We start from the raw sequence: 24,193 nt of genomic DNA, 5'->3' as shown, positions 1-24,193 counted from the left end.
CACTGAGGCAGTCAAATATCTAAAACAATTTCACACAGTTTCTGTAAGTACTGCAGATCAATAACAAGTAATTCATGCACAGGTACAGATCAAATGATCATACTTTGAGAAGCACTAGTCTAGAGTTTTAGTTTAGCTTTGATTTATAAAAATAAAAATTAGTTATTTTTATATAAAATAGTTAAATTGGTATATTGACATAGTTTATCATTTTTGTGCTCATAGTTGTTTATTATAAACCACACCTTCCCCCGGCATCAGTTGTATTCTTGTTGAATAATTCTTTTAGTTATTGCATGTGTAGAAGTTGATTTACTTTGCCCTCACCATGGAGTGTCAGCTTAGCTAGGTATAAAATTTTAAATTGATAATTATTTTCTCATTACTACCCCATTGTCTTCTAGCCTCTATTTTTGCCAATGAAAAGTCTTCAATTCTATTTCTCATTCCTTTTAAGCTAATCATTGTTTTCTCATTACTAGCTTTAAATATTTTTGTTTCATATATTATGTTTTGCTGGGAGTGGTTTAACCTGGTTTAACTTCCTACGTATGTGTAATGTGATTTCAAATTAGTGTGCCCAAGTTTCAGCTTTATTGACTATTTTGCATTTTACATGAGAGCATGTTAGTTTGTGCAGTAGGAAAGTTATGTACTTTGAGTTACTGCTTTTTTAGTAGCTGATCTTTTCTCTTGTGGTTTTTGGCTTGCTTTAGTAGTATATTTAGAAAAGCCTTATAAATTCAAAGACTGTACATATATTTAGATGGATTAAAAAAAGAGTAGTTTGACAAAAATATTGAGAGGTAAATGAATCAGGAATAACATAAAAGTGGGGTGTGGGTGTGACTGGGCTATAAAAGGCAACATAGATAAGCCATAACATGATATGAATTTGTAACATGGAGGACGAGCCATTACTTAGAAATATAATGGAAACAGGTTCAAATTTATGTTTTCTTTCACATAAGTTGCCTTTTTATTCCCAATATTCTTACTTTTTTTTTTTTTTGACAGTGAGTCTCACTCTGTTGCCCAGGCTGGAGTGCAGTGGTGGTATTAGCAAAATGAGAGGATGGATTCAATGAGTAATTCAATGAGTAATCTTGGAGTACTTGAAGGTAAAGAAAAAAATAGAACGAATAGGGATTTGTTAGAAAGTCTAGAGGTAAATACATTTGCTAAACACAGTGCTTTCAACAAAAGTAAACAAATTATTCTCATCAACTAAACGACACAAATTATTACATCGGATAAAAAACCAAAGTCCAGACATGTACTGTTTTCAGGAGCTTCATCTAAGTCAAAACCAGTCAGAAAGGTTGAAGTTAAGGTAAAGACCAATAAACCAGAAATCTACTACCACTGGAGGTTTGGAAGAAATCCCATTTGGCAATATTTATTTATTTAATTTATTTTGTCAAAGGGTTCTTTTTTCAGGAGTCCTTCATTCTCTTGTCCCAATATCTGGACAGGTTGTTGTGTATACCCGGGGGAAAGTGGTTCTTTAGATATCATTTGTCCTCTTTTTGTTGAAACAGTTTTTATTTTTTCAATCTCACCCTTGTCCATTGTTGTTTACTCCCTCAATTGACTTGGGTATATCATTCAGTAGTGGATCAAAGGAGTATAAAAGGAAAATAAAATTTTAAGATGTCACCTTTTTGAATATGTCTTTTTTTCTATCCATGCTCCTCCCTAATTACTAGTTTAATAATTATGTACTAAAAGTCATTTTCCCTCAGATTTTGAAAGTGTATTGCTATTGTGTTTTTTTTTCACTAAAATTTCTTGATAGTATTCCTTTTTTCATCTCTTGGGCTGGGTGCTTTATGGCCTTTTCCATCTGGAAACTAATGAGCTTCAGTTCTAAAAATAATGTCTTTATTCTTTGTTCATCCCTTCCCCCTCTTTATTTTCTTTTGGGGACTCCTGGTAGTTTACTTAATGTTATACTTCCATGATTGAACCTCTATCTTATTTTTTCCCTTCTTTTAATTCCATCAACCTCTTTTATTTCTGCATTTTAAGATAGTCCCTTACATTTATTTAGTGAGTAAAAAATTGATTTGTCCATTTTTAGTGCATCTGGATTTTTATTTCATAAAAGATATTGTTTTGAGGTTATTAATTTCAGGCTTTGTTTTATTCTTTTATCCCCTGTACATATTTTCTCATTTTCTTTTGAGTTTTTTTCCCTATGCCTTTCTTACTGGAAGATTTTTATACTGTTTGTCTTAAATTCTCCAATATATAAATCCCTATCATATTTGAAGTGGACCAAATGCAGGGTAGGGATGTGGGAAGCTAGCTGATCCTAGTTACATTTTTTCATGATCTATTTTCGCTACTGGGCCTCTGTGGTGTCAGGGTGGCTCTCCTTGCTGTCCTGTACAAGCTCTGAGATTTCAGTTTGCTCAGTTCTTTTACACTGACTCTTGATGGTTTGCAAATCACAACTTAGCTTTCATCTCAATTGTTTAATGTTGTTAACTGTCAGCTGGATATTTTCTTCTGAAAGGCACTTCAAGCTGCAAATATGTCTTACTGAAGTTGTCCAATCCCTGGAGACACCAACCTTACCCTCTTTTGGTCTTCGTTTCTCTAAATGGCATTAGTTTTGAGTTCATCCTTGATAGCTGTTTATATTTAAGTGAATCAACCAAGTCTCAGTCAATTTTTTTTCTGTGTAGGATCTCTTGGAATTGTCCCTTCCATTCTATCTCGGTCACTACCATACATTCCGCCAACATTACCTCTTTCCTAAACTAATGTATTCTCCATGCTTCCTTATTCAAGACCAATTCATGCATCGCTACCTGACTAATTGTTCCAAAGCACAACCATGGTGGTCTTACTTAGCTGCTCAAAACTTTCGATGATTCCTAGTTTGATAGATTAAAGCCAAATTTCTTAACTTGGAATTTAATATCTTCCATACTCTAGTTCTAAGTCAGCTTTCCAGCATCATTTCCTATTGTTTCATGTCACATTTTCTATACATCATACTAAAAGGAATGATCTAAGTTCTCATACCCATCCTTGCTTTATCAACTCTGTGCCTTTGCATGTGATAAATCCGCCTCCAATGCTTTCTCTAATACCCTGCAACCCTGCATATTTAAACCACACCTGCGTTTTAAGATAAATCACAGATTATGCTTCTTTCATCAAGTAATCTCATCTCTATTGAGGTATCTGCTGTCCATTTCTTATTATACTCACTGTTGCTGAGGGCCAGTTGAGTAATGGATTTACTTTGTACTCACAAAACATAACATCTTTCTAATTGTAGGCCTTCAATATTTGTTGAAGTATGAAAATTCAGGCTATCTGCATAATATGTGGTATAGTTACTTAAAAATTAATTATGGAATTATTTATTATCTGTTGAATACATGTGGATCTTCTCACCCTAGTAAGATACTTGAGGATATACTGCAGGCCATTTACATTCTTTGTTTACCTCTACCATAGCTTGCACAGTGCCTTGCATACATAGTGCTCTTTTGTGGTAAAATAGCAATATATACAGAATAGAAGTAATTGTCCTTCTATGATGCCTTTGAAAATGTCAGTTTGAAAAATTGGGGGAAAAATTTACATAGGAGAAGCATTTTCTTTCCTCTCCTCAAGATAGAGTCAGTTGCTATCCCTTAAAATAGTCTAATTATTTTACTGGAGACCTAGTTATAAAACTACTTGCAGTTGCACTAGAAATAGAATTCTGGTGACACTTAATGAGATTTTTCAAGTTCACATTACTTATTCTGCAGACTTCTTCATTTGAGTAGATTATTTAATATTTTATTTGTTTTATTATTCACATTTTGGGGGTAAAATATTTCCATTCACATTCAAAGTTGGTTGAATTATACGCCAAAGTTTGAGTGCATAGAACTTTCTCCCAGTCTTGCTATTTCCAGTGTGCAGCTGCCTAACGTATCTGTAATTCACATCCCTGGAGCAGGTTTTATGCTGCTGCCCAAGAAGTAAAACTTTGTCCTGCGTTAGAATGCAAATTAGCATTTCATTACCTGTTTAATAACAATTTCTTTTTTACCTCGTTTTTCCCTCTCTTTGTCTGAGTGAGCTTCTTTCACTGTTTGCACCCAAAGTAACTATATTCCATTAAAAACTTTTGTGGTTATATTATACTATATATTTTGGAATATGTTTAAATGTATCCTGGCATTTTGGGAGATACTTTTCTATTCAATTTGTCACTGGCATTTTACATAATAAAGGTGGATAAAATTAATCTTTTTCCACTCATGGAATATAGTTCCAGCAATCTTTCCCCACTCTGTACTCTCCTTCTTCTTTCCTTGTCACCTACCCATAGATGACTAAAGTCCTTTAATTGCAGGAATTCTTATCTATCCATTTCTAAATCAGTGATTTATTCATTGAGCTCTCGTGTTATGTTTAATGTCATGCTAAGATTTGTGGGAGATATAGACACATTTAAACCATGGAACTTCCTTTGCAGACATAATACTTATAAAACAATTAGATAATAATTAAATCATAAACTTGGTGTTAATAACCATGAATGTAAGAACTTAGAGAAGAAGGAAGTGAACATGATAGGAGTAGTAGGGAAAAAGTTATGAAAAGGTGGAATTTGAGTTGGATAAGAGTACTCAGAAATAGATAAAAAGGGTGGCTATGTTTGAGATTTGAGTGTGGTGAAGCATCAATAAAGAAAAGTACCCAGTGGGCAGTCATTATGTTTGCAAAAGTGGAGTGTGGGGATGTGCGGGTTAGACCAGGCTTGATATAAGTGACAACAGAATCCACGTAAGCATTCAGTTTTTTTTTGTAGGGAAGTGGCATGACAAAAATGATGTTTAAACCCACTATTTCAGGCAAGACTCAGAAGGGCTTATGGTGTATCAAAAGATGAGGAACTCAAAAGATGACAAAGTAGCTAATTGCAAAGATTAAAGTAAAGGTAACTGCAAATAGAATGCTTTCAAGACCAACTGGAATCATAAACTAAGAGAAACTGACTCAGAATGAAAGAAAAAGGAGAGGTTGGATCCAAGGGACAAAAGGAGAGACTTCAATGTTACCTTACATTCTTGTAACAAACCCCCAATATTTTTGAATTCCAGTGCATCTTGTTCAAGTGCAGTTATCTTGCTGGGGCCACTAGGTGGTGATCTTTGTTAGTTGGTAACTTGTAGTTTTTAAAAAAAATGTGAGTTCAGCAATTGCTCGTTTTTGTTTCACACAATGCCTGATATATAACATTCATACCTATGGATATATGTTCATTAATGTTTTCCTTTCTCTGTTTTTTTCTTTTTGATTTGTACTTTCAAGTAAGATGGGGGGACCGGTTAAAAAAAAATGTAGATCTCGGTTCTCCCGCTTGTTTGGCTCCTTGGCATTTCCCAATCCCGGGCACTGCTCTAAGGGAGAATGAAGCCAGAAAGGGCATCTATTACATAGCTGACATTTATTGTTGTCATCCACTAGAGGTTTCCACACTAACACCAGTGTTGGCCACAGTGAGGAAAGTCGGGGAAAGGGGCATAGGCAGCTGGGCTAAAGAATCATTCACTTGCCATCACCTTGTTCCAGTCGTCCTCAACCTTCATTGCTTCTGCTTGCCCTAGAGCCTCATCTTCTGCTTCTCATTATGCTGGAGCTCATATGCTAAGCCAATGATTACTTCCTCCAAGTTGAAGAAAGCCTACTACCTGGCAGATAAAAAGGAATACAACTTGCTAAAGGGCCTGGTACATAGCAGGCACTGCTAATGCTTGTTGAATGAGTGATTCAGTGATGAATGAATGAATGAACAAGCATCACTAATGCAGTGGAGGGAAGAGATGTCTTGGTCCCAGAATGCTGAATGCATGTTTCCATGGAAATCTTTTAAAACGTGTAGTGTGCTGTTTAGTGTTGTGAGGGCAGGTGTGTATGGCTTACCTGATTTCTTAGACACCACTTGCACAGAAACCTAACCACCATGGCTAACATTGCTCCATACGAAAATGCTTTCTGAGTTCCAAACATTCAACTTATTAATGAACTTTTGTTAACCTGTGACTTTATAACAAGTTCTTATTAAATGAAATAATAGCACAGTTCATAAAAGTCACTTTTGAAGTGCTTAGTCACAGTAACATGTAATTAACAGTAAAGGCTTAAAGTGCAAACAGGGGTCTTATCTATCCAAACACTTTTTTAATGCCAAGTTTCCTGATGATCTTTAATAAACCCTTGCAACTGTAACAACAATTACAATTTCAGTGGCTTCAGTAAGTCTGAAGACTCCTCCTTAATTTATTTCCAACATTTCCCTGTAGAGAAGAAATTCTGGGCACCTAGCTACAGCTATACATTTGTTACCTGTTCGGAAAATTAGGTTGTCAATTCACTCTTTAGTAGAAGAAAGGAAGGTTATATCCTTTCCTCCCAATAGCTACATTTTAATGAATTTTTTATTTTACTGATTTATTCTTGACTGCTTTTTCCTTTCCATTTGACCTTTTGGACCAATCAGGGCTTTTAGCCAAGGATCAAAGGAATTTGAGTCCTGGCTTAGGCAAATCCCAGACTCATTTCTTTTACCTTATTTCCCTGTCTTATCTCTATCTGAAAAAGATAATCATCACATAATATTAATCATTTGGAACCCTGACCTCTGAAATAGTGAGTCTGTAAAACAAAATTTCTGGATAGCAACTCAATATATTTTAATGCCACTATGTCTTAAAATAGTAATTTGCTTTTATATATTTATTTTTTGTTGAAGTGAAATTCACATAACCTAAAACTCACCATCTTGACCATTTTAAAGTGTACAATTTAGGGACTTCTAGTACATTCACAATGATGTCAACCATCATCACTATCTAATTGCAGAATATTTTCGTCACCCCAGAGAGACACTGTGTGTCCATTAGCAGGTACTCCCCATTCCTCCCTCCTTCCAGCTTCTGACAACCACTAATTGGCTTTTTGTTTTTATGAATTTGCCTATTCTGGACGTTTCATGTATGTGGCTTTTGCAATATGTGGCAACATGCAGCTTTTTGTATCTGGCTTCTTTTACTTAATGTAATATATTCAAGGTTCATTTATGTTGCAACATTAATGGTATTTTATTCCTTTTTATGGATGAATAATATTCCATTGAGGGTATATACCTCATTTTGCAGATTTATTCATTCATTGATAAACATTTGGGGTTGTTTTTACTTTTTTGGCTCTTATGAATGATCCTGCTATGAACATTATGAACACTTATGTGTAAGATGAGTTTGACCATTTGTTTTCAATTCTCTCGGGCATATACCTAGAAGAGCAATTGCTGAGTCCCATGGCAATTCTCTAACTTTTTGAGCAACCTACTCTTATTTTTACATATAATAATACTGGTTATCCTTCTGAAAGTTATTAGCTAGGGTTTCTTATAGAACCAGTAAATATTACAGGCACTTGATGCATTGGACTGGAACACAATTTATTATCGCTTTAATCAATAGTTGAGGCCCCAAAGACAGAGTTATTTAGATAGTGAAGATACAATATGGCATTTCTTCAATCAAAATTACTGAACTATACCTCTCCCTATTCTGTGCTTTCATTCAACAAATATTCATTGGGTCCCAGCAGTACATTAAGCACTATTTAGGAACTGTGAATACAGGCAAAAGACAAAACAAATTCTACGCTAATGAAACTACGTTTAAGAAAGCAAATAAATAATTTTAGATATGCATAAGCCCTATGGAGAAAATTATGCAGGGAGTTGGCATGCAGTCTCTATCACAGACTGTAAGGATAGTGCTTCTGAAATTTTAGTGTGCATGGGAATCATCTGGGGATGTTGTTAAAATGCAGATTCAAATTCAATAAGTCTTGGGTGGAGCATGAAATTCTGTGTTTCCAACAAATTCCCAGGTGATGCCATGCTGCTATGAATGGGCAGAAAAAGCCTGACTGAACTAGTGACTTTTCAGTGAAGACGTGAATGTGGAGTGTGCATCAGGAGCCATCCCAGTCAAAATCTAGGAAAAGAAAATTCCATGGAGAGAAAGGAGCTTTTGCAAAGGTTCCATGGAGGGAGAAGTCTTGGTTATCTGAAAAAAAGTGATATGGAATAGCAGCCCATCTTCTTCCCTGAAACACAGGGGCTCTACAAACACAGAACAAGCTAGAAAGCACTTGACTCCCTGTTATACCAGTCACAGCCTATTCTCCACCAACAAATGTAAGAATTCATTCCCAGACCCAGGTGCACCTTTGCATCAGTTTCCTTTATCTTACCGAATATATTTTTGCAAAAAAATCCTCTTCTCTCATAACATTCATTGCAGCTCTAATTTCTTTTTAACCTTTGGTTTCTTTTTTTTTTTTTTGTATCTTGTCTGTTTTACTTAACATTGTAAGCATTTCCAATGTAATTAACTATTCTGAACCATGACTTTATATGGATGTATCAAGCTATATTTAGAAATTCCTGGATTTATATAGTTTCCACTGTTTAAATTCCTTTTGGGAGACCTATTTCAAACAAGACTATGATAAATTTATTGTGTATAAACCTAATGCCATATCTCTGATTAATTCTTTAGATTTAAAAAGTATAATAATTGGATTTTGATAAATAAAATGTAATTACCCTCTAGAAAAATTGTTCAAATTTTTACATTCATACTATTGGTGAATAGTCCTCATTTCCACTCCATTTCACCCCATATTAACTGGCTAGTGTAATCATTTTATTTAACTTTTTAATGACATACAATTTACATACAATAAAATTCACACTTTTAAAGTGTATAATTCAATGTTTTTTTAACATACATTCAAAATATTGTACGTATGATTTGGTTAATTCATTAAGTTTATTGTGTTTAAGCTCTCATTTCATTTTTCTTGTTGTTTCTCATAGATTTTCTATATAGTTATTTGTATCATTTACAATTAATAAATGCGTATTTTAAAATTAATTTTAATTCATATTTATCTTTCCGGACCTATTGCATTGGCTGGATCCATGTTTTTCTCAATTATTGCTAATACTATTTTTCTGTATAATGTAGTTTAGGGGTATTTGTTTTCAAGTCAAACGTATCTGGGTTAAATATACCACTTCTTAAATGTGTAGCATGGAGCAAATTACTTATGATTGTTGAGTTTCAGCTTCTCTATTTGGTAAAAATGGGAAGCATTAATAAATAGATTTATTGAAGGATATAAAAAATAAGATGCTTAGCAAAGTGCTCAATGTATGGTAGATATTGATTCATTTTTCATTGACTTTCTAAAGATCAATGCTGCTCAGGAAGTAAAATCAGGTAAAGATGATCCACAATAAAATGCTTGTGCTAATATTAAATTATGTTCATATAAATACTGTTGTCATTGAAAGTTTTTTGTAGAAATCCTTGGGCTAGACTTTTTGACACAGATAGTTATTTTATTGTGCTGCCTACCTATAACCAGGATCCCATTTATGCCAGCCCAGAAACATAGCTATTTGTGTCATTATAAACCTCCAGAGAATCTGCATTCTCCCTTGGATAACTCACAGATGTGCCTTCCAGCGCTTATAGCCATAAATCCTTAATCTCTAAATTAAATACCTCCTACTGTATCTTTGCACTTTTCTCTTTCATTTTGTAATCTTTCATAATATGCAACTATTGAATTTGTTTTTGTTAGAGGAAAAGTGTTAGACACCACTAATCGTGTCTAAATTCTTAGATATACCTCATTTATTACATTCAAAATAGTGAGAGTGCCCTGAACAATTGTGTATAGGTGCAGGACTTATATAGGGGCCAAAAGAGGTACCACAAAGCCTTAAAATTAATTTCCCCATTAGGAAAAGATGCCAGCAGGTAGTCAACTGATCAAAAGAAACGGTTTTAGCTTTTTATGATGCAGGCACAATGAGCTCATTATTTTTTATACATAACTGAATACAAACGTTTTATTGAAGAACTTAATAAAAACTTTGAGAAAACATTTGATAATTTTAGAATTTGCAAACATTTTGCAGGTCTGAACGTATTTGAAATGGAGGGAATAAATAATTCAACAGAAAGTTTTAGTGTTTTCTAAATGTTGAAAACTGTTTTTCTTTGTTAGACTGACCATCAGTAGTGATATGGAATGATGATTCAGAGACAGGTTGAGTGAAATGTCTATTCTTGTCCCAAGTCAAGGCAGTCACTGAAAAAATTGCTTCAGGCCATAACTTTGGCATGCCATGGGTTAAATAAAGGTCAACTCTTAAGAGAAAAATAAAAATCAGTTGATCTTTTGGTGTTAAAGGGGCAAAATAGTTATCATTTTAGATGCTTTTAGTGCTCTTATAAATTCAAGGATTTTGGATTTCTTTTTCCCTCAACTGAGAATTTTCAGGCCAGTGGTGTCCACAATGTATACGAGTGCCTTGGGGCATTTTGAAAGGAAAGAGAAGGAAATTTACCATATTTTAGAGCAATGTTCTTGCCTATACAGAATCTTGCATAATACTTAATAACTCAGTGATGTGGCTAGCCCACAGGGCTGAGAATGCTTTTTACATTTAACTTAATTGGTAGCTATTTGGAACATAGGTATCTAGAGAACTAGGTTCTAATCCCATCTTTGGAACACTGTTTGTTTCTGTAAAAGATATCAAAATACAGATTTGTAATTACTTTTCAATATTTCTTCTAACTTATTCATCTTCGTTAGGGAAAGCGTTAAAGATTGTGGAAGCAGTTTATCAGTCAATAACAGTTCGAGAACTCCACATCCCTGTTAGTTTTAATTTTGGCTCCATCACATTCTTTAGATAGGATAAGAGGGGTTCCTGCTTGACATGGTCATTGAAATAATTGCCTATGATGATACCATCACATGGTAAGAGCTCATTAAAGTCAACTTGTATTTGGGTTGTTGTTATTCCTATTCTATATCTTCTGCTGAGAAAGTATTGTAAGCAGCAAAAATCACAGAGAGGTCTATCCTATTGTCTGGTTAATTCTGACACTTACTAACAGCTGTGTAATAAATGCCATCAGCTGCTGTGTGGTGAAATGTTGTATGGATGGTATAGACATTGGGGACATTTTGGTCATTAATTGGAGACTTTCTTGGATTCGGTGTGTAATTCACGTAATTCTCCAACAAAGCAATCTTATTTAGTCAAGCAGATTAAGTGGGAAGTAGGTAGTCGACCTCTTAATAGTTCCCAGGACAAATCAGACTCAATAGATTTCCACCATAATTAATTTATTTGTGGGTCCAACAGAGCGGTTTATTTTTGTTGGATTCTTTCAAGGATGGCAAATGCTCCACATTAATGAGAGGAATCCTCTTTTTCTCTTTATTTTTTGGTTAAAAGATGTTATTACATTTGTTTGCATGGATTGAAAGAAAAAAACAACTATTATGAAATAAAATTATTTTCTTTCCTTTTGAGAGAAGTCTCTTTTATCAGAATATAAAAATGAGTGATTTTACCATTAAGAACTGATTCTTTACTGTAGAAAATGTCTTCCTGTGACTAGTGATAAGTGACTGTGAAAATAAAGCTTATTGCAGTTGCCAGACAAACCAGAGAACCTGACTGAAAGAATCAGTAGACCCTTCAATGAGAATCAGCCCAAAATTCTGTACATTTTGGGGACATGTGCTCTTATTTGCTCATTCATAGAATAGTAGATTCTATTATTTTTAGAGTTGTAAGGGGCCTTACAGGCACTGTGCACTGAAGATGGTCAGTAAATGTTTGCTGAATAAATGCATGAATGTATTTTAATGTTCCTCTCATTGTTGAAATCCTTTCTATATTTTATATACTACAGAGAGTCATTTAGCTTGTGCTTGAACATTTTAACTTACTGAAAGCTTACAAAACTCTGGGGCAGCCTTTTTCATTGGTGTAACACTCTAATTATTAGATATTTCCTTTTTTTTTGAGCCAGATTTTATCACCATGTAATTTCCACCCTTAGGTTTTAGTTTGGTTTTATGGGGGAACATTAAAATAAATCTACTTCTCCTTCACATGAAAGTTCATCACATATTTCAAGACAGCTATCATGTCCCCCATATAATTCTTTTCTTCTCCAAGCTAAACTACCATTTTTAAGATGATAGTGTTTCTAGTTCCCTAACCATTTTTATTCTTCTTTTCCATTATTTTGGCTGATGTCTCTAACATAGTTATTTTACTATCTACCATGTAACGAGTAAATTTTGAGCCAAGAACTGAGATAAACACTTTATATACATTATTTGATTTAAATACTCACACCAACCATGTAAAATATGTTCTTTCTAGTGAAAATACTGTGTCAAGGTCACCTAGTTAAGAGGCATGATTTGGATTCATACCAGCTCTAAATAACCACAAAGCCTTGTACGAGTAACTTATCCTTTTTGTACTTCAGGTTTCTCATCAGAAACATGGGGAATTATAATTATGCCTATGCCTTAGGGCTGTAGAGAGTGATAATGAACTAATATTTGTTAAGCACTTATAAAAACATCCGGCATTTAAAAAGCACTCTTGAGTGTCTGTGAAGCAAGCAAGCTGTTTTATGCTTTCACTCTATACTATATTCTCTCCCTATAATGTTTCTTTTTAAAGTGGTTGTGGTATGCTAAATAATGAACCCCCAGATATGTCCACGTCCTAATCCCCGGAACTTGTGGATGTTACTATATATGGCAAAAGAAACTTGCATATGTGATTAAGTTAAGGATGTTGAGGTGGGGAGATTTTTATGGGGTTATCTTTGGTCAACCCAAAGAAATCACACAGTCCTTATAAGAGGGATGCAGACATCAGAGTAAAAGAGAAGGACATGTTACCATGGAACCAGAGGTTGGAGTGACACACTTCAAAGATGGAGGAAGGGGCCACAAGCCAAAGAATATAGGCAGCTTCTAGAATCAGAATAAAGCAGAAAAATGGATTATCCCCTAAAGCCTCCTTAAAAAGCCAGCTGTATCCTGCTGACATCTTGACTTTAGGTTAGGGAAACTACTTTCAGACTTCTCTAGTACAGAAGTATAAGAGCAAAAAATGTATGTTTTTTGAAGCCACAAAGTTTTTGGTAAATTTTTTTAAAAGCAGCCACAGGAAACGAGTGTAGTTTGTATCCAAAACTGTCTGAAACATTGTATTAGAAATAACTGAGGTCTAAAGAGCCTGAATTACTTCTGTGATGAGTATTACAGGCTTCGTGTTCCTAGTCAATATATAAAAAAATACATCTTACATCCAGAAGGTTCCACGTTGCATGTGATACCTCTAACAGCTTTTAAAAAGGGAAGGTTAATTAACAAAGGACCACACTACTGACATTAGATCTGCCTTACTTTTCTTGGCTATCCCTCATGCTCATGACAGTCAGTGTGTGGGGAAATTTTTCTCTTCTGATGTCTTTGTCTTCATTCTCTGTCAAATGTCCTCTCTCCCCATTACGGGGGGTGGTGGGGAGGGGGGTTTCCTTTGGTTCTTTGAGAGTGAGGTGTTTCAATGTCCCTTCCTAGCTGATGTCTTTCTTTGAGCCCTTCACATTTCTGTCATCCTTCTTTGCATGCTTCAGTCTCAACCAAGGGAGCCTCTGATACTTTTTTACCGCTGTTGCATTTCTTGGATGCTGCTTTTGTGAAGTGTCAGTTGTTTCTAGGTGGCAGAAGAAAGGTCTTTCACCAAGAGATCTGCTTCCTCAGATTCGCATGCCGTGGGGACCTACATCTCCTCATCTTCTGGAAGTGTGGGATGGGAGTGTGCAGAAACTCTCCATCTCCCTTGGAACTTCACCCCCACAGCATCCAGGTGCCCTCAGCATCCAGAACATCTCTCAAATTTACAGAGGATAATTGCTGCTTTTAGAAAAACAATCCCCCTTACGCTTGCCCTTTGCAAATTGTCACGGGCTTACGTACATCTACTGATTTATCCTAAATTCTCACCTTTGTTGTTTATTTTGTTTTATTTTTGTTTTAGAGGTCTCACAAAACACTGTTTGGATGCATTCACTGAAACTTTGATCAACTGAAATCTCCAAATCTATTTCCTATGAGTTAATGATGAGCCTGGATATTTTCTACCTGATATACATTTAAATTTTGAGCTCAAATGAAATATTGTGTGTTTTTTGCTGAAGTGGGTTTGGCCCATCATTCTAGCTTATCATACTACTAATAATAACAGTAACTTATTGAGTATCTACTATGTGTCAAGCACTGTTTGAGGTTTAAAGTATCAAATTACTGTTAATAATGGTTACTAAATTATATTGTTAGGATAATAAATTTATTAAGATAACAAGAATTTTCTTTTTAAATGTGTTACTTTTATTTTTCCCAACTTACTTTTTTCTCCCTTATTTGGATAGCATCCATTCTATGTGCTTCTCTAAGTCCTGTAAATGTGTTGAACAACTAATGATGAACGAAAGGTTCTGTGTCCATCATTAACATTATTATTTCAGGTGACTTTCCAAAACTTGTGTCCGTTTGTCTATAAAGGGCCTTAAAAGATAGAAATCTGAGACCTGAGAGTTATTTTCAGTATTTCCATAAGTGAACATTTTGGGAAAGATTAAGTTTATGTTGAATTATTAATCAGCTGTCTTTGGGAATGGCAATTTTAGCAACTTTGAACCTAACTAATAATTGAGCTCACACAGATTTATTTTATCAGTGAACGCATTATAAGAATCTTAGTAAAAAGCTTCGCTGAAATTAATATTTACTTATGCTGTATTATAATCCTCCTGACAATCACCTGGGGAAGATATATCACTGACTCCTTTTTATAGGATGGTGTACTCATTTCCTAGGGCTGTCAAAACAAATGACCACAAACTGGGTGACTTAAGACAACAGAAATTTATTCTTTCACAGTTCTGGAGGCCAGAATTCTCAAATCAGGTTGTCAGCAGGAGTGGTTCCTTCTTGAGGGCTTAGAGGGAGAATTCCAAGCTTGCCTCCTAGCATGACACTAATCTCTGCTTTCTTCATCACATGGGGTTTTTTTCCTTCTCTGTCCATGTTCTCTGTGTCTCTTCCCCTCTTCCTGTAACACCAGTTATATTGAATTAAGGGCCCACCCTACTCTAATATAACTTCATCCTAATGTGTACCTTAATTACATTTGCAAAGACCCTTATTTCCAAATAAGGTCGTATTTACAGGTACTTGGAGTTAGGACTTATTGTGGCAGTGGGGGAGACATAGTTTAACTGGCAGAAATAGGGAAAAGGAAAAATCATTAAAGTAAGAGGAAGCATGCATTCAGAATATGAACCAAGGACTTTTGTCTTCATGCAATACTCTCTTGACACCAGCTCCCTATCTCCTAGTGAATTCCGCTTTATTTTTCATGAATTCATAGACCAGCTGTTTAATAATCAATCTGCTTTAGAATTTCAGAGGCCTAAAAATCAAGCCCACTAGCTCTTGGTTTCTAAAATCTATCTTTTCCTATTTTTAGTAAGTTTTTCTTATCGTTAACATTGGTTCCTCAAATACTTTTCTTGTTTCCAAGCTCACATAATTAGTCTGGGCCTAGACATTTTAATTTATTTAGATTGGTTTGCTGATCCCTTATTACCTACATTCCTCTATTGGGCTTCAATTTCATTTCAATGGTTGTTTTATATATTCTAGTTTAAAGCATAATTTAGAGCTGTGTGGTTCTTTTTTTCTATGCATATATCCATTGCTCCTGGGCTACAGTTTGTCATTGAAAACATTAGTCTCTTTCTAGAAACATCTTCCCTTTCCAGTTCCTCTACTGTCTTCCATTAGGAGGTTGACAATTCAATATTGGGCACCAATTGTCACGTGTACAGCTATAGTTAATCAGTTAGCCAAACAACCAATTAATAGTTTTGAAGTTTGTATTATGTGCCAGAGGCTGTACTAGTTCTAATGATATAAGAAATAACATAGAATAAATTTTACCCTGAGGAGCTTATATTCTAGTTGAAGGGAGGAAATAGTAAACAGGAAATTAGTGTGTGCTAATTGCTATGAAAATATTTGAACAAAGGTGTTGCCTGTATACAAGTGGAACATCTTATCCTACTTTGAAAGAATTGTTAGTACCATACTTTTGTAATCAGTTATTTGCTCTCAAGTAGTGTTCTCTTATTATTCCAGATATTGTCTATCTGCCTTTTGGAGACACATGCTCCTATTGTATGTCCTGTTGTGTATAAGACGCAACTTATCACATTGAACATCCAATGTATGTTTTTGCCTTATAATAATGTACAACGTATGAATCAAATAAGAACACTATTCTTAAAGTTAAAAAACGGTAAATTCTCTCTTTTTTTTTCTTTTCAGAGTCCTATCAATGATTTAGTTCCCTAGAGAAAATCAGAAAATAAAAGGTTGGTATGATATCTTATAAACACTAAAACCAGAGTTTATCTAACAGAGTTATTTAAAAATATAACTTACAGCATTAATTCTAAATTCCTTGGGGGTTGGGTCTGTTTATTCCAGTTACTTCACATTATTGTTATTATATAATGTCTTACCTAATATGGGAGTTTTTAGGGCCCAGAAAGAAAATGTTTTCCCAGAAACTCTGAATGAGAATTTGGATGACCATTAGCAAGACATTTAGTTCCCCCAACAGCTTCCTTGTCTTACTTTCAGTCCCTTTTAAGAGGTTACTTCCAGGACAGCACTGTTCTTCAGTCTGCCATAGCTCAAGCCAGAAATTGAGTGTGGGAAATGCGGTATCTATTGTGGTCTGTTTTTCTGTGTGACAGTTGTTCCTATTTTGTGTTTGTTTCTCATTTAATGAGGATACAGCTTTCATCCGGGGAGATGTACGGGTCACTTGTTAGTGCACTTAAATACACTAAGGCACTCCACCAGCTGGAAATTGTGACTTGTAGTTGAATTATTTTTGCACAGCGAATGGTTTTCCTTTTGACATATTTTAATATACTTGCACACTGAGAGCAAGAGTGGGTGAACAGAAAACAGACTGTTTTATTAACCCAGCAGTCACCTTTGAGGTTTGTACATGTCCACTTTTTTTCTTGCCTTTGTACATAATCCCAAGAGACTGGTACCTGGCTTTGCTCAGAATAACAAAGTCAGGCACAAATCTCCAAACACAATTGTTAGCTGAATGCCAACTGTTTCTTCTCATCTTTTTTTTTTTTTTTTTAACTTGAACATTAAGAATTACCTCTTTATGGGTGAACCATAACCATTAAATAATGAGTTTGTTTTCTATTTCAAATACCTCCCTTATCATTTACTAAATTTATTTTATAGTATGTAGTCTCCGGTGATAAAATATTATTTTGTATGTGTTTTACAGTGCTCCTTTTTTTCCAAATCCACTAATAGTGAGAAGAAAAGAAGAGAAATATGTTACAAGCTTTAACTGGACTTCAATTTCAGCTGAAAGAACAATTAGGAGAAAAGGAGAGAAGACTTCAAATCAGCCAGGAAATCAGTGCCCATAGAACAGAGTTCCACATGCAGTTTTCATACAAACCAGTGTTGCATAGACTTGTCCCAGCAAGACCACAAATTTATTCAAGTCAATTACCATCCTTTACCAAGGTATGTATCTGTATACATATATGGCCATAATTTCTAAGTAAGTATAGTAACTACCTCTGAAAATCTGTACGTTTTAATTGTACTCAAAAAATTGAAGAAAAAAAATGAGAATAAAAACCCAGGGCTTCCTCCCAATTTCCAGTAAGTAGCTACAATTTACATTAACTGACCCATTTAACAGCATGGAAATATTAATGCAACAAAGCACCCAAAGTACATACTTTTCCTTTTCCTGTTATTATCATTATCATCTACATCATTGTCATGATACTACTACTACTTGATATTTTGGAGCACTTTATACTTTACAAAGAAGTTTTATATCATCTCATTTTGCTATTTGAATCAATCATTGTAGTATGCCATAATGAAGATTATTAATAGAGATAAAGTTTTTAAAAACACTCCAAGACTTTTAAAGCACAGAGAAGTGATGTAGTGTTTAGGAAGGACTGTTTATTTTTATTATTATACTTTAGGTTCTAGGGTACATGTGCACAATGTGCAGGTTTGTTACATATGTATACATGTGCCATGTTGGTGTGCTGCACCCATTAACTCATCATGTATATTAGGTATATCTCCTAATGCTATCCTTCCCCTCTCCCCCCACCCCATGACAGGCCCCGGTGTGTGATGTTCCCCTTCCTGTGTCCAGGTGTTCTCATTGTTCAGTTCCCACCTATGAGTGAGAACATGCGGCATTTGGTTTTTTGTCCTTGCGATAGTTTGCTGAGAATGATGGTTTCCAGCTTCATCCATGTCACTACAAAGGATATGAACTCATCCTTTTTTATGGCTGCATAGTATTCCATGGTGGATATATGCCACATTTTCTTAATCTAGTCTATCATGGATGGACATTTGGGTTGGTTCCAAGTCTTTGCTATTGTGAATGGTGCCGCAATAAACATATGTGTGCATGTGTCTTTATGGCAGCATGAATTATAATCCTTTGGGTATATACCCAGTAATGGGATGGCTGGGTCAAATGGTATTTCTAGTTCTAGATCCTTGAGGAATCGTCACACTGTCTTCCACAATGGTTGAACTAGTTTACAGTCCCACCAACAGTGTAAAAGTTTTCCTATTTCTCCACATCCTCTCCAGCATCTGTTGTTTCCTGACTTTTTAATGATCGCCATTCTAACTGGTATGAGATGGTATCTCATTGTGGTTTTGATTTGCATTTCTCTGATAGCTAGTGATGATGAGCATTTTTTAATGTGTCTGTTGGCTGCATAGATGCCTTCTTTTGAGAAGTGTCTGTTCATCTCCTTCGCCCACTTTTTGATGGGATTGTTTGTTATTTTCTTGTAAATTTGTTTGAATTCATTGTAGATTCTGGATATTAGCCCTTTGTCAGATGAGTAGATTGCAAAAATTTTCTCCCATTCTGTAGGTTGCCTGTTCACTCTGATGGTAGTTTCTTTTGCTGTGCAGAAGCTCTTTAGTTTAATTAGATCCCATTTGTCAATTTTGGCTTTTGTTGCCATTGCTTTTGGTGTTTTAGACATGAAGTCCTTGCCTATGCCCGTGTCCTGAATGGTATTGCGTAGGTTTTCTTCTAGGGTTTTTATGGTTTTAGGTCTAACATTTAAGTCTTTAATCCATCTTGAATTAATTTTTGTATAAGGTGTAAGGAAGGGATCCAGTTTCAGCTTTCTACATGTGGCTAGCCAGTTTTCCCAGCACCATTTATTAAATAGGCAATCCTTTCCCCATTTCTTGTTTTTGTCAGGTTTGGGAAGGACTGTTTTTTAAAGTTAGAATTCTGAGTCTGCATTGCTGGCTGTCTGATAGTAGGCCTTATAAAGCATTGCTTTGTTGACTTATTCAATGTGAAAGATAATAGTTATGCCAAAAACTGGTTATGAAGTTTGACTGAATATTACGTTTTGTAGAGGATCTATCACAGTGTGTGTAGGTAGAAAATGCATTGAGATGGAATTTTTGTACTGCAGTAGGAGGTTATTGTAGGTAACTTTGAAAGCAAACACTATGAGGATATATTCCTACAGTTGGTGACTTACTCAAGGTAGCACATCTAGTAAGCGGCAGAAGCAAGATTGGAACCCATGTCTCATGCTCTCAGTGTACATCTAAAATTTAGTCTAATTTTAATACTATATTTTGAGCACCTGCTTTTGACCAAGTTATTGAGCTACATTTTAAAGGTACAGATATGAAAAAAGAGGCCTTGCTAGGAGAGTTTTATAGTGTGGAATGGGAAATAAATAAATTCAATGAAAGAAAAGCTATGCACCATTGGTGTGGTGTATAGTATCGTACATGGTTTTGGTGATGTCAAGGAAGGCTTTGTTATTGTGGAGACATTTGAATTGGGCCTACAAGTATTGCCAGCTCCATTTTCAGGAAGTAGCTATATCAATAATACTTGCTTTATTTTTCATATTACAATTTTTTCTTAAAAATAAGACTGTTTCATTGACCTTGAGTAAACTTTCAATAACAATGCTTATTTATTGTAAGTTGAGCTTTCAAATACCTTTGTGTCTTAAAATAATCAGAATGTTCTGTTTATAATTATTTCTAACTTCATTACATTTTTCTTTTTAGTGGTTGCAGTTTTTATTTTTCCTCAAAAATATTTCAGCCGGTAGGATTTTAATGAAAAGTTGTTAGAAGATTCTGAGTTCTATAATCTTTGTTTTCTTTGAGTCCTCCTCATCATTATCCTCACAACCTCATGATAAAACAATACATTTTTAGCACTTGGTAAGCAAGTGCTATGGGACAGGCATCATGCTAATCACTTTACATATAGTATTCTAATTCTTCAGTAACCTAGTTCAGTAGCTGGAAGCCCCATTTGCAGATTTTGAACTGAGGCTCAGAGATTTTAAGAAATGATCTCAAAATTGCATGACCAGCACCACCAGCATTACTGTTCTCTGACTGTGACCTAGTGGTTCTTATTTGTCTGCTTTGTTGGGTTTCACTACTTTCTCACTAGCTTTATTATTGAAAACGCTGATGATTCCCAGTAAGAGTAACCCAGTATGAAGTAGATGAAATCACAGAGAGAATTTGTTGGCTGCTGTTTCCAGGAAAGAGAGCTGATATCAGGGATGACTAGAGCCAGAACTTCAAATATCACTAGGAACAGCTCTATGTCTCATCTGTGCTTCTCTCTGCATATTGTCTTTGTTCTCAGACCAGCTCCTCCTTGCAGCAAACAGTATAGGCTTCAGTCCCTCCAGGCTCACATCTTCACAGCTTGCCATCAAGGAAAATAAGTATTTAATGTTATTCAGCTCCAGTGTGAACTATTCTAGGGAACATTTTCTGGCTCAAATGTCTAGCCCTTGGCCTGGTCATTATGACCAAGATGGTGAGTGCTATGCTCAGTTTTTTTAAAAGTCAGGTGTTCGCTTTGATGGCTGTAGGGAGAGAGGGAGGGGATGGTCTGTTATTAGAATTGGGAGGCAAAAGGGGTTGTACAGACATGGCCTCCAAGTAATTGCATAAGCCAGGCAGTTTTCTCAATTTGTGGCTATTAACACAGGTCATTATGATGCCTGCTCTTATTGTCTTAGTTAAGTCTTCACCATTTAACACCCTAGGTGATTAGTTCTCTTAAATCGCATCTGTAGGATGGAGAGCTTTGGACTCATATTGTCCATTAAGGTAAACTCTGTCAAGTTTATTTTGAACAGTTAAAGTTGGTCTGACCCAAATATAGTCTCTAAATCTTAAACATTTAAAAAATCTAAGGTAGGAAATTCTGTTTCTGATAGGGAACAGGATCAGCCTATGCAATTAAAAGAAAAATTAACGTCTGATGAACAGACTTCAGACTCTGCAAAAGTGATGTGTAGACAGACACCCTGGGTGCATTTGGTCAACCTTGCTTTTGGCTAGCATGTGCCAACATTTCAGAGCTTGCTCAAAACTATGCGATTACATTTCTTGCCTCAAAAAGCTGAGATTTTTTTGTCTGCAGTGACTTTATGAAGGTACTGCCCACTTTGAAACTGTCTGAAGTTAGCCAGGCACGGTGGCTCATGCCTGTAATCCCAGCACTTTGGGAGGCCGAGGCGGGTGGACATAAAGACTTGAGGTCAGGCATTGGAGACCAGTCTGGCCAAAAATCCCGTCTCTACTAAAAAACAACAACAACAACAACAAAAATTAGCTGGGCATAGTGGCATGTGCCTGTAGTCCCAGCTACTCGGAAGGCTGAGGGCTGAGGCAGGAGAATTGCTTGAACCTGGGAGGTGGAGGTTGCAGTGAACCAAGATTGTGCCACTGCACTCCAGCTTGGGTGATAGCAAAACTCTGTTTCAAAGAAACAAACAAACAAACAAAAAACAAAAAACTGTCTGAAGTCATCAGTCAGCTGACACTGACTAAGTGTTGAGGCACATTACTGGAAAGATTCTAAGCCTTAGAGACTTACACTGTGATAAATGTCTTTCAAATGCTGTGAGACTCTTTGATAAGACCTTGTAATGTGTTTCAACAAGTATTTATTAATTTATTTTAAAGAGTGAAATTAGACTGTTTTAGGAATATTTAAAATAAGAGATATTCTTTAATCAATAGGACACTGTTCCTTTCTAAGCAACATCATATGTCAGCCCTGTGTTGAATGTGAATAGAGATACTCCATGTGGGAATCTCTATCTTCTTGGAATGCTTACTTTAATTTGTTGATAAAGGTAGAGAGGTAGAAAACTATGAGAAAAATGTAGCTTCTTTCTTTTCTACAACATCTTGAATTCCCCACCACTCTATCAACATGTACATCTTACTCGGGGATGGAAGGTGGAAAGAGATGGGGAAAAGGAGCTTGCTAATTGGGGAGAGGATATTGGGATGAAAATTTAACTTCCCAGTTAAATGTCTCAAAGCCTTTTTGTGTAAAGTGGTGACTTTAAGGTTAAATCTGTCTCTTTTTGGCAAACACTCAGACTTTCATGGATGTGAGACAAAGCTTTCATGTGCTTACGTCCTCTGACCTGGATGGCTACCTCTGAGATGCTTCTTTCTCTGCCTGCCACCGGCCTTCCTGCTGGCTTGCACTGCTGAGTCTGTGGCTAACAAGGTTCGTAGCATGTTTTCGTAGCAGCAACATCAGCAGTTAATGCCAACGGATCTGGAGTCTCAGCCACAGAGCCCAGGCTAGACTATTTTGGTTGCTGCCCCTCATCCACTGGGGGCCTGCAGGGATATTTAGGTCAACACTAAGGTGCTTCTCCTGTGTGTGTTTCTTTTCTCTGTTGGACTACATTGAATTTGAAGAGGCACCTAGGTAGAGGCAGTTGCATACTTGGATTTGTAGCTCAGAGAAAGGCTATAGACTGGAGAAAAATATTTGTAGGTTATTAACATTTACTTTTATTAAAGCAGTGATAGTGGATACATTGGGGTTCCTGTTCCTTTGCAAACTCTCTACCGCACATGTACTAGTGGTTTTGTGCCAGAGTAGGGGATCAGGACCCTCACGTCTGCCTCCTGGTCTCTCTTTCTCCTCTTTCTATAATTTTTTTTTTGGAGAAAACGTGATTTCTTGGTCTTCTAGAAACTTCTTACATCTTCCTTTTCCCAGCATTGGCATTCATCCTTCCTTTTCTCTGGGGCCATAGGTCTGGAGAGCTGCAGGGAATGGAGGTCAGATTCAAAATATAAAAAATACCAAGAGATGTATACAGAGGTAAAATGACACAGAGGTAAAACTTATGGAACACGAGAAGGCAGTGAAAAAATATTCAATCACAGCCTCAGTAGCTAAGTCTTCGATGTTTAGATCTCATTTTCTAGTTGTGCTTTGGGTGTTTTAAATTTGTTAAGTAACCTGTATGATTTGATCATCTCCTCCAGATATAAATCTCATTTACATTTATGCTGAACACCCTTTTGAAGTCATCTATTTCAAAGACCTCTTAAAACTTTAGCTTTTTTTTTTTTTTTGTGAAACACAGGCTTAAAAATTATGTCAAGTGGACTGTATATTATACTTTACATACTTTAAAGTCCCTCTGCCTATAGAGAGACTTTAAAAGGGATAGAAATTAGAGAAACGGCAAAGCTGAAAAAGTAAAAACAACTGTGCATTGTCTGTAAAAATATTTTTCAAATAAGAATGAAAACATTTTCCCCCAGAGTTCCCTTTTGTTATAAATGTGAGGAATGCGTGGTTCGGACTTGAGCAAATGTATCTAGCACTCTCTGATAATGAGTAATGCGTGAACTGAAATGGTAGCCATGCTTATGCTAAGTTTATAAGCATTTTGATCAACACCATATTCAAGAAGCTTAAAGAAGTCACATAATGCCCATTGTGTTGTCTGAATAACATATATTATACACCTGAGACTCAGCATCTAATACCCTGTGAAATAGCTTGATAGCCCAAGAGCTTACTAATGGAGGAAAATGGCTCACTGAAGCTGAGGGAAATTAGAGTGGCAGTCACCTGTTCTCTTAGAGTCCTCTAGTAGAAGGCAGTCTGGTACTGTGGTTCTTATTAATCAATACCTACATCTCTGGGTCTGTCTTGATTTTAGGTAATAAAGCAGAGAGAATCAGACAACCTTCAGGTAATAAATTGCAGGATCTGGAGAAGTTAGAATATTAATGTTCTCCC

At 35.7% G+C, this 24,193-nt stretch overlaps 1 protein-coding gene across 1 annotated transcript in view; it reads left to right on the top strand.

Moving 5' to 3' along the window:
* The window catches only part of TFEC (transcription factor EC), a 222,012-nt gene that overhangs the window by 28,396 nt on the left and 169,423 nt on the right, over window positions 1-24,193 (top strand). Inside the window, exons 2-3 of the mRNA XM_030825682.1 lie at window positions 16,336-16,382; window positions 17,362-17,580. Coding sequence (XP_030681542.1) covers window positions 17,383-17,580 — 198 coding nt within the window. The 5' untranslated portion in view covers window positions 16,336-16,382; window positions 17,362-17,382. The remainder of the gene's footprint in view (window positions 1-16,335; window positions 16,383-17,361; window positions 17,581-24,193) is intronic.

Source organism: Nomascus leucogenys, chromosome 13 (genome assembly GCF_006542625.1).
Source record: "Nomascus leucogenys isolate Asia chromosome 13, Asia_NLE_v1, whole genome shotgun sequence".
NCBI lineage: Eukaryota > Metazoa > Chordata > Mammalia > Primates > Hylobatidae > Nomascus > Nomascus leucogenys.
This window is presented reverse-complemented; position numbering and strand designations above follow the sequence as displayed.